Source organism: Acomys minous (assembly GCF_964271855.1).
Source record: "Acomys minous genome assembly, chromosome: 19".
Taxonomy (NCBI): domain Eukaryota; kingdom Metazoa; phylum Chordata; class Mammalia; order Rodentia; family Muridae; genus Acomys; species Acomys minous.
Window position 1 is genome coordinate 30050011 of NC_140499.1, and position 11898 is coordinate 30061908.

The 11898-nt window shown below is 40.9% G+C and overlaps 1 protein-coding gene across 5 annotated transcripts in view; it reads left to right on the plus strand.

Moving 5' to 3' along the window:
- LOC311590244 (rho GTPase-activating protein 20-like) overlaps nt 1-8831 on the plus strand; it is a 52278-nt gene extending 43447 nt beyond the window's left edge. For all 5 annotated transcript variants that reach the window (XM_084769112.1, XM_084769115.1, XM_084769114.1 and 2 more), the window contains 7 exons: nt 1295-1477; nt 3335-3513; nt 4043-4204; nt 6340-6449; nt 6833-7022; nt 7937-8063; nt 8547-8831. In XM_084769112.1, coding sequence (XP_084625238.1) covers nt 1295-1477; nt 3335-3513; nt 4043-4204; nt 6340-6449; nt 6833-7022; nt 7937-8063; nt 8547-8626 — 1031 coding nt within the window. In that variant the 3' untranslated portion in view covers nt 8627-8831. The remainder of the gene's footprint in view (nt 1-1294; nt 1478-3334; nt 3514-4042; nt 4205-6339; nt 6450-6832; nt 7023-7936; nt 8064-8546) is intronic.
- The last annotated feature ends 3067 nt before the right edge of the window (nt 8832-11898 follow it).

An 11898-nucleotide genomic window follows, 5' to 3' on the forward strand; every position in this document is an offset into this window, starting at 1 on the left:
AACCATCGCCACACCACAGCGTGTACTCTGTAGTGTTTCTCTAGAGGAGAAATAGCTTCAAACATGAGAGAGAAAATCAAACATCTGGACACTAATTCCAACTTTTTCCCTTGTAGTTCTAGCCCACAGTCACTGCTTGTCAGAACACAGCCCAAGGTTGGGGTAGTGGAATGGACTTCTGAATGCTTTTGAGAAAACTACAAAAAAACAAGACAAAAGTCTTGTGACCTCAGTTTCCTCAAAACACACTGAATTGTTCTTTGGATGCCTTGTAGTGCCCCTCACAGGTGCAGCAAGTAAGACTGAGTTTTCTTCAACTGCTGTTACTGATTGCCTCTATGGAAAACCATGTTGTGCCACACGCAGCTTCTCCTTGTGATCGTGTGCTTTACTCAGGTGGACTCATGACCCCTCAGAGATACACTGTCTGATTCTCTGAACGAAGTTGCCCATCGCATGCCACTTTCATCTGCCTCATTCTCAGGCCTCACTGTGCCAGCATCATTCCCCAAACTAGAGTGTTAAGCAACTGCTGTGTGTCCAAGAGGCTTAATGTGTGCCGTGCACCACACAGCATCAACCTGACCATTGTCAGGAAGAACAGCCATGGGAGGAAGGAGAAGCCATTCCACTTCACTGCTCCCTGTCCTCTGTGTAAATGGAATCTTTATAAATGTGGCTGTCATCATGAGGGAGAGAATAGTGTATAGAGCAGTGCTGGACATGGTTGATAGGATTAAAGAGTGTGAGCCACCAACCATAGAAACATCTTTTCATATATATATGAATATATATACATATATATATATATATATATATATATATATATATATATATATATATATATTGGGGCCTGGAGAATATTTAAATGAATTAATGTAAAGATAGACAAGTGAAGTAAGATTTTTATGATATAAAAATCTTGTTTGTATCAAGGATAAAACTGGCAGGCCTTAGAACTGTGAGAGAGGAGCACAGCAAAAGCACTCCCTACACACACACACACACACACACACACACACACACACACACACACAGTGCACTGAGGGGCCTATGTTCTACAGAAAAATAGGACAAGTTGAAAAGTTTCTTCTCAACGTTTATGAGTTCTCAGTTACACATGCTCATCTTAGCAGGGCAGCGCAGGAGAGCCCTGATGCTCTAGGGTGTGCAGGCTACTGGCCCAGAAGCACAGGGAGAAATAAAATAGGGCAGTGCAGGTGAATCACACTGGCAGGTTTGCTCACACTTGTTACCATGAATTTCAATTCCTATTCACACTCTCTTCTCACAGGACATGATATTCCATATGATATTGTTGTGAGAAACATTGGAAATAACTTCACTAGACGGGAATCAGGAAACTTGACTGATTTTCCAACCCTGCCTGGGCTGCATGGGAGACATCGCAGCTCAAATGACCAGGAGCGATTCATCCTAAAGCCCAGAGACTCTGCAGGACGCCATCAGCAGAGCAGTAAGTCCCTGACCTTCCCTCAAGTGCCTGTCTCAGTTCCTGCTTCTATTCTGCATAACATACCTATGCGTAGTGTGTTGTCTTACTTGGAGAAAGGGTGCTGTAGAAAACAAAAACAAAACAATATGGCGCAGGCAAGGCTTAAGAGAGCTCAGTTTGTGTGTAGGGAGAATGTTTCATTCATTCAGGGAGAAAGTCACCCTCAGCTGGAATGCCAAGTCACTGTGTACACATACTTGCGTGTGCACACATTTTTTGTCCCATTAGAATATGATTTCTAACACCTGCATCCTCCTATGTTCCCCATTCCATGATTTCATGATCACAACAGAAAATGACCTAAGAACTGCACTTGGACAAACCTGTAATGACAGCTACACAGAGAAAGTTATACGTATGAAATTGAAGATGATCTGTTCTGGGCTTGATGGGTTCCTAGTCCAGTCTCTAATCTCGTTTCAAGTTAACAAAAGAAGCATGTTCATATGTGTCTTTTAGACCCGAATCTGGATTAGAAATGGAACTAATATTCATGTTTTGGGACCTTTGAATTTATGTACATATTATTTCAAATTATACTATACTCTCATTCTCTTCTCCTTTGTTCTCCTTTCTCTAAAAATACCCGTATGTCTCCCTTGATTCCTTTTAATTTCTTGTTTTTTTAAAGTGACATATATACATGTATAAACACACATGTGCACCCACTCATACATCTTATTCAGTCTGTATAATATTACTAGTGTTTTCAGGCTGGATTATTTTGTATTAGACAGCCAACCAGTATGTTCTACACTGAGAAAGTTGATTTTATATTTTGTTATATGATGCTGTAGTTTATTTTTAATGCATTTGTTGTAAGTGACTTATTTAATATTTTAATTTGGTCTTATGTTCTAAAAGCAGCCTTAGAAGAGCAAAAGAAAATTTGATCTCATCTCTCAGCTAAAAGGATCCTCTGAAGTTCATAACAAGGAATAAAGACTCAAGTATAAACTAGCTATAATAAACAGTAATGCAACTAGGTATCTTTCATCTTCCTCGTGGGACACATGGGACATATAGTTCCAAATGATAATAGTGCATGGAGGGTCATTTCATATGCACTATGGGAGCCAGGGTCCAGAGTCTGACTGACAAAAGTAGTCATGAGCACTTTCTCATGAAGGGCACAGGCTCATGAGGAATGAAATTAGACTCAGCAAGACAACTAAGAATAGGAAGAGATACACTGTGACATTTGAGGACAACGGAAAACTGCTTAATGTGAATACCTGTGAGGGTGGCTTTGACAAAGGATGTAACCCCTCAGGCATCTGACTGTACTTATAACTCAGGAAGCTTATTCAGCTAGGTGTCAACGACCTCATGATGCAGTGTGGTGGTTAGCCAGCATCGTCTTCTGAGAATTCCATTTGGACAAAACTCAGATCATGTCTCTAAGATTAGTGACAGGGTGGAGTATAGAAAAGAATGTCAGCCGGGTGTAGTGGCCCACGCCTTTAATCCCAGCACTCGGGAGACAGAGGTAGGTGGATCACTGTGAGTTCGAGGCCAGCCTGTTCTACAAAGTGAGTCTAGGACAGCCAAAGCTACACAGAGAGACCCTGTCTCACAAAAAAAAAAAAAAAAGAAAGAAAAGAAAAGAAAAGAATGTCCACACACTACAGGATGATGAACTGATTTTAGAATGTGGGGAAATATATTACAACTGATTCCCTCTTTGTATTATCCAATACAACAGGCATTTGTATGCAATTGGATATGCATACAATCCGATTATGCAATTGGAATTCTGTTAAATATATATATATATATGTTACACTACTCCATGTAATAATCTCCTCTGCACTTTAGATGTGGAGGAAAAAACAGCTAAGAAAAGATGTCGTATCAAACCTTCGTTGTTCCGCAAGGAGTCTGTGCCCCACCAGGATGAAGTATGCACAGCCCTGCCAGTTGCTAAGACAAGAAGTCTGTTTGCCAGAGATCTCACTGCTGTTTGTGAGGATGGCAATCTGCCCCCAGCAATTCTGGTAGGTCTCACCCGGTTCTTCTCTCGCTGTCCTAAGTTCAAAATCTGCAGCTTAAATACCCCCTTCAATTCTGTCACCAAGTGGAGAAACAATTGTGCATCAAATCATTGGCTTCAGGGGAGGAAGGCAAGAGAGGGCTACTCACCAAGAGAGGGCTACTCACTAAGGGAGAGCTACTCACCAAGAGAGGGCTACTCACTAAGAGCAGGCTACTCACCAAGAGAGGGCTACTCACCAAGAGAGGGCTACTCACTAAGGGAGAGCTACTCACCAAGAGAGGGCTACTCACCAGAAGCCAGGAACTGAGAACAGGTTAATCACTTTACTAGAGTGGAAACCCTGATAAAATGAACTGTTGCCTGAGGTTTCAAGGCCAACTTTGGGCTGGTGCGAGCACAACAAAAGATGGAGGCAAAGCCAGTTCAGTGCGCTCTTCATCCTGCCCTGCACCATTGGTCTGGCTCTCAAGAAGCAAACAGTGCTCTGTGCTGTAGATGGGGTGACGAGCACTTCCCTTTCTTCCTCTCAGAACATGCTCTACATCCTGAGAAGGAAGGGGCCAAACACTGAGGGCATTTTTATAACATCACCTACAATGGCATCAGTCCAGATCCTAAAGGAAAAACTGGAGCGTGGAGAAGACGTAAAGTTAAACTGTGAAGACATTCATGTGATAGCATCGGTCCTAAAGGTAGGGAGAGTCCTTGCGCCATCACACTCAGGATTGCTCTGAATCTGTGAGTAGTTTCCATTCCCTTGAATGCCAGGAGATACAGATGATAGACATCAGGTCAGCTAAAGGGCTCCTCTGATGTTTTCAACATAAGGAATGAGACTCAAGCATAAACTAGCCTTAAAAAACAGTAAGGTAACTATGTCTCATCCTCCTGAGGGGATGCATGAGGACACAAGAGACATAAATCATTTCAAAATAATAATAATGTGTGGCGGGTAATTTCTTACATGCATGTGAGTGTCATCGGGTCTACATGCCTCGTCATGTGCATTTTGCTACCACTGTTCTTCATTCTCACTCTCTAGTCTGTTTCTCAGAGGCAAGTGTTTCCTTCACATATATCATTGCTACACATCCCAATGAAATATCATTCTCTCTCCCTCTCTCTCTCTCTCTCTCTCTCTCTCTCTCTCTCACACACACACACACACACACACACACACACACACACACACAACATTGGTATCCAGATGCAGGTGCTCATGACTGTGTAACTGTGAAGCACCTAGGTATTCTTAATCACTGAGACATCCCGTCCACTCCATAAAATGACTTATTTTATCTTATTATTAAGATCAAATTTCTATTAGAGCAGTTCCCTTCCTCCTTTTCCTTGCTTTAAGGTTGTTTTCCTTCAATCTCCCACTTCTTCTCAAGTGAATGGCCCATTTTCTTTATTATTATTATTATTATTATTATTATTATTATTATTATTATTATTATTATTATATGGATACATATGAATCCTGATGAGTCCACTTATGGTTAGTTGTATATATACTAATTCTCAGCTAACCACTTGGTATTGCATTAACAATTGGGAATTTATTTCTGGGAAAGACTAATTTTCTCATTTTCATTAATATTTATGTGTATGGACGCCTTTGTGTAGAAGTTTGGCTTCATGACATTTCCTCATTCCAAGTTAGTGTTACTAATTTGGGTGATGATTTTGGTCAGGTATTGCTTAAGCAACCGTACTGTTGAAACCTCATGAATGAAGCCTTCCCGTCATCTCTAGGAGACCCATTCTCAAGGCAGATTTCCTGATCTTCTGCTCTAAAATCTTTCTGACTCTTAACTAATGTTTCCTGAGCCCAACATTCAAGAGTTACCATGTATATGTATTCACTGGGCCTAGGACCACAGGGACTTTTGTTTCCTGTGCTTTGAACAGCTGTGGGTTTCTGTAATAGTTTCCATCCATTGCAAAGAGAATTTTCTTTGATGGGTGGATAACAGCTACATTCTCTGCATTAGCTTAAATATTTAGAAGTGAATTGGGATTTCTATGCTCACCTTTGGTTCGCAAAGTGTCACATATCCAGCTTTCTGATATGTAGTTTACAGTCACTATACAAAGACACACATTCCATTTCCTCCATCACTGGCAGGATGTCACTAGAACCATTTTCTCTCAAAGAATACACACAAGAGAGTAAGTCTAGGCTCACTCGGCCTTTACTTATGAGCACATGGGTCCATGCAGTTAGATCACTTGATTCAGAACCACTAAGGATAGAAGTAAAAATCCTTGACCTGTAGAAATTACCATAATGTGTATGTTTGGGCCATTTAAAAATAGGACTTGGGGCCTGGAGAGATGGCTCAGTTGTTAAGAGCACGGTCTGCTCTTCCAGAGGTCATGAGTTCAATTCCCAACAATCATATGGTGGCTCACAACCATCTGTAATGTGATCTGATGTCCTCCTCTGGCCTGCAGATGTACATACAGGCAGAGCACTGTATACATAATAATAAATAAATATATCTTTAAAAAATAAAAATAAAAACTGAATTTGAACTCAGCTATTATCTTTTGTGCTCTAGTTGGCTCAGCTGGCCAATAGAGGCCCTGTGAGCCAAGAAATTTGTCTGCAATCCCGGCTCTACTGAAAACCTGCTCTTAAGTTTCTCATTTTGATGGACGAACTTAATGGACCGACATGTCAGTCACGGTTCTAGCTAGGAGAGAGGGTGGGACACAGGAGGAAGTTTCAGAGTCAACTGAATTTTATACTTTAAAGTAGTTTGAGTAATTTCTGTGATTTTTACTTTTCCACAAAATATTTACTTTCTATGTTTATTAGGAGTTTCTCCTAAACATAAGAGGTAGCTTGTTGTCATGCAAATTATACGAGGAATGGATTGATGCCATTGGGAAAGGCAATGAAGAGGAGAAGTTGATGGCTGTGCAGAGGTAATGCCTACTAGCTGACTGAACAACATAAAAAATAGGCATAATGTTTGCTTAGACACATTAGGTTGCATGCCACACAGTTATGTACTAATAATATTGACTGAGAACAAGAGATTTCACTGGCTCACATACATGGAAGACATTTCACAAGGAGAAGATGACGTGGGGAGTCACAGTGGCCCATGCTTACAATCTCAGCATTTATATACCAAATAAACTTGTCTCTTTTTTCTAACTTTGGGGAAATCGTTCAAGGGCATTCCTACTCTCGTTTTACTCTCAGAAAACAAAGAATGAGGTACAATTCCTCTGTCCTCCTCCTTTATTTTTATAAATTACTGAGTAAAACTTAATGTTTTCATATTATTTGTCTCTGTCTTCAGACTTATAGAGAAACTGCCGCAAGTGAATGCCATTTTCCTGAAACAGCTTTTCAGAATGTTATACAAAATTGAGAGAAATTCGGAACAAAACCACATGACTGCTGATAATTTAGCTGTTTGCTTAGCACCAAGTTTACTATGGATGCCAAGTTCCTCCAACTCGGGATTAGGGAAGGATATGACCAAGAAGGTAATGAGACTTTTATGTCTAGGGTAAACAAGTTTTTACAAGAAGAGAGAACACAGGATTATCCTGGGAGTCTGTTCTGTTTTTTTGATAGAAGTCACCCCTACACTGTGTTTTTCTAGAGGAGAAGAATCCTTGGTGCTTGTTAAGTAGGTAGAACTTACTACTTACTTGAACAGAAGTGGTTCTTCTGACTCTCAGTACTTGGGTTTCTGATTTGTTATTTATTTAGCGAATTGTTCTTGAACCTGTAATGAGAACACTGTAAGAAAGCCTACCTCAGAAAATCTTGTTCTTTGATTGTGTAGAATGAAAGAACGAGAGGAAAAAGTAGGGTTCCAGAGAACCTGCCATTACAGACCCACAATTATCCAGTTCCCTCCGAAGAAGCCTTACTTCAAATACCTCCCAATAGAATGAACCTGAGCATCAGGCTGATCACGCTGCATCTGCAGTGAGAATGAGAGACCCATGAATGCCACTGCTCAGTTGGCTTTGTCCATCACCTCCTTTTAGTATAAAATGGGAACTTTCAATAGGAAGGGGCCACATTCAGAGGTGCCCAGGTTCCCTCTTGGGTGGGACTTTCTGTCAGCATCCTTAGAAACATGCTTATCCATTTGGGTGACAAATGGAACTAAAGTTACTCACGTTGACAGTCTATACTAGCACACACAATGGGAAGCTGGAAATCATCCTCTTATATAGGATTGCACTGTGATGATCACATTTTAACATCTGATCTCAAAATCAACTTTTAAATTTCTAACAGAAAAATTCCCCTCTATCATCTAACAGCTGACTCAGAATTTTGCCCTCCATATATTTAGCATGAAAGACTCATATATCAAATGTGATGTACAGCCATGCAGAATAACAAAGTTCCTTTTTTTTTTTTTTTTTTTTTTTTGCCACAGGTGTCCTTGGTAAAACTTTTACTCGAGAACACTCCAAGAATATTTGGTGAAGAAAAAAATACGGTTTTCTATGAAACCACATCCGTTGGTCCTCCTAAAATGTTCAGCTATTTGCCTGTTCGTGAGGGTATGGTAGGGATGTTCTATTATCGCAGCTTAAACATTAGAATCATTTGATGTTGAAACTATCGCTGATAACAAAGAGCATTGGGGAGTGTAATCAAGCCATTGTGAATGGAGACTTCACTGTGTTGTAGGTGTTCTCCTACTGTTAGAAACCACCTCTAAATTTTCATTCCCCCCTCCCAGTGGTCCAGAGTTTATGTAAGAAGTAAACCCCAGGACTGGGATTAATTAAATAATTAAGGATGTATGGAGAAATGTCAGGTACCCTGATATACTGACTCCTGTATTTTTATAATACTATATATAAGAATGTCAACTCTTTTTTGCAACTCAGGGTTTCTCTGTGTAGCAGCCCTGGCTGTCCTGAAAAAACACTGTGTAGAGTTGAGGGAAAACTCTGAAAAACTAATTCTATGGGAATTGAGGTGAACCTATCATTTGAGAATGTTTGTACCAAGATGGTATTTTATGTTTTATTTGGCAGTGAAGAACGCAACACCATTGTTATCAAGTATGTTTCAAGAATATGTTCGACGAAATGGCCTGATGGAAGAGGAGGACTGAGGCCGCTTGTCCAGGAGCCAAGCTGTCTTCCTACCCTTCATATTCTTAGGAACTGACAATTGAATACCCAGAATTCCATTTGCCTGCATCCTTCCTTTCCTTCATCTTAGCATATTCCCTATGTTTGCGTATTACTTCATTATTTACAAATATTTTCACTCATTTATCTTATGTTGTATATTAAACATTTTGTTGTTCAATATTATGACTGCTTAGGCTCAAATGTGTCTTGTTGGTGATTCTCCGTAGTCTTTGGAAAATGCCCTTAGGCAGTCTTCTCTAAGTTTCTCAGGGACCTACATTCATGTGGCAGATCAAGAGAATCTCTTTATTAATCTGATCTTCTGTTTACACATCAGAATGGCATATTAAGTTCTGCTTAACAAGTGAAAGCTGGTGATTTATCTTTCCAAATTCCTCCAGATTCTATCAACAAAACAGTACAGTGGCAAAGAATCACTAAGGTATACCATAAAATCACTGCTGGACATTACTGCAACACCTTTAATTTTTATATTTTTAGGTTTTTTTCTATTGATGGGAAAAGGTACTCTAGAATATTATTCCTGTGACCCTACCCAGGGCTATATAAAAGGCCAAATGCTCTTCAGGGCCTCCCCCTCTCACCTCTCTTCCACCCTTTCCCTCTCCTCCTCTCTCTTCCTCTGTCTCTCTGTCTCAGTCTGTCTCTCTGGGGTCCCCCTTCCCCTTTCCTTCTCTCCCCATGCTCATATAATATCCATCATATAATCTATTGCCTGGTATCTTATTGGATCACAAAGCTGGTGGCCCAGTACAGGAAAGTAATCTCGCGGGATCTTTCTCCACCGTCTCACAGCAGATCTGCTCTCCTTAAATTCTATGATCAACCCGTGCTGCTTGCCAGCCACTAGGATCTCCTGCCACATGCAACAAGCCTGTCTAAGAACTTGTCCCCGGCCTGCGAGAAAGCCCTGGCATCAGATCATGTTCTCTGCTAAGGATTCTTTTCAGCTCCCGGAAATCCAGCTCTCAGGTCAAATGGAATCCAGATAAGTACTGTCAATCAACAGCCTCGATTTCTCCCTTATCCCCTTTAGACAAATAACTACAGGCAACTAAGGATGGCTCAGAAAAGTATTAGCTTCTTTAAGAAGTGATTTCCTTTTGGGACAAACAGGAGAGGAGAGGCTGAGAGAGCTCCAAGTAAAATCTGCTCAGGTGGCCCTCAGGCCTCCTTGGTATGGTAGCTAAACGGGTTGTGGCCACTGGAGCCCAACTCACCTTTGCTGGTTTACTTTCTGTGACCCAGATGGTCCAGGCTGGTAAGCAGTGGGCTGAAAATGATCCAAGCACTAAGCTGCCCCTGAGTCTCACAGGTCTCTTCAGTATAGCACCTAATGTGGGTTGTGGCCCACACTGGACTCATTTTGCCATGTTAGATCTCTGTCCCAGATGGGCCTGGGCAGTAAGCAGCAGGTGGGTGGAGAGAGTTCCAAGCCTAAAGCTGCTCCAGTGTCCCAAGGGCCTCTTAGGGACAGGCTAATGTGGCTGTGGCCCTAACCCCTGAGTTAAAGTGGGAGGGGAAGGGGAAGGAGAGAATAGAAGGAAGGTATGTATGGAGAGAGAGAGAGAGAGAGAGAGAGAGGGAGGGAGGGAGGGAGGGAGGGAGGGAGAGAGAGAGAGAGAGAGAGAGAGAGAGAGAGAGAGAGAGAGAGGGAGGGAGAGAGAGTTGAAAATACTGGGATTGTAAAATCTGGTAGTGTCAAATTTTGTCTCAGACTGTCCATGGTATTTTTGAAATGATATTTGTATTAAAACATGTCAAATTCTCAATGCGGAGTAAATATGCATATATTTTAAATAAGAAGATTTTTTTTATTCTTAACAGTAAATAAATCTATTAGATGGTATTTCCATTATATTTTAGTACACTGTGGTATCAGTTCCTTTTAAATATTTTACTCAAATGAATCAAGAAAGAACAAACATAATTCAAAATAAAATCCTTAAAAATCTATTTAAAATATTACTTATTTGCATTTGTATACATATCTAATGTATGTGTCTGAAGGTAGGCACGCTTGTATCATAGTACAAATGTAGAGGACAGAAGACAACTGTCAGAAACAAGTTCTCTCCTTCCACTTTGTTTTCATGTAGAGTTTCTCTTGTTCCTACTACATCAATCCGCTATGTACTCCAGGCTAGCTGGCTTCTTAGCTTCTACACAAATCCATCTCTGCCTTTCACACACACACACACACACACACACACACACACACACACACACACACACACGTTTGTTATTTCTTACAAACACATGTGGTTTAAAGTGGTTCAGTCATACTTCTGAAACCCAAAAGTGTGATAAAGGAAATGCATGTGCCACTTTGTCAGTTATGTCATGAGCTTTACAATCTTGACATCACTGTGGTCTCTCACCCTGACTACTCCAAAATGACTGAGTGGTTTGATTACAGACTGCTGTAGCCATCTTTGGTGTTTAGTGCCAGGAAAGAAAAAGAAAATTTCCTGCTTATTGAAAAGTTCTCCATTCCAGGCTCCACTGTAGAGGTATTTTTAATAACTATTATGCGTCTCATGATAGACTGATGGTGTCAGGAAGGGTTCTGTCTTGATTCCTCCAGATCCTGTGAACTAATCCTTAACTCAGCAGTGGCTTTATGGAAAGCTACTCAGTTAGCAGTGTTCAGTACCATTCCCCCAAAGAAACAAAGGTATCATGTCAGGAGAGGTACTACGGTCTGAGCCACACAGGAGAATGGTGCCTGTATATCTTCAAAAGTGTTTGCTCCGGTTATAAGAGAGGATTCTTTTCAGCTCCATGGAACTGTTGTATTGACTATTTGTACTCTTTGAACTTTTAGAAACATACTCTATTTGGGGTGCTTTAATGCCTATACCTCCCTTCCAATGCACCTATCCTAGATGGGAGAGAAACAAGGAAGGACCATTTTAGACTCAGTTCCTTGGTTGGATTCCACAGTTCAGCAGCAGGATTCCAGCAGACCCATTAAACAGCAATCCAGCAATTTATCAAAAGTGATCACAACCACAGCAGCTGGAACCTGGAGCAGCAGCCGGACCTAGAACCGAGATGCATTCTCTGGAGTGTTTGTTTGTGTGTTTGTTTGTTTGTTTGTTTGTTTGTTTTTTGACCATCTCAAAGTGGAGCCATGAACAGCCACATGAGAGGAAGTGATGCAAAACACCAAAGTGCCGAGCTCATATATCCCCTCTCAGAGTCTGCACCAGGATGCTTATCATCT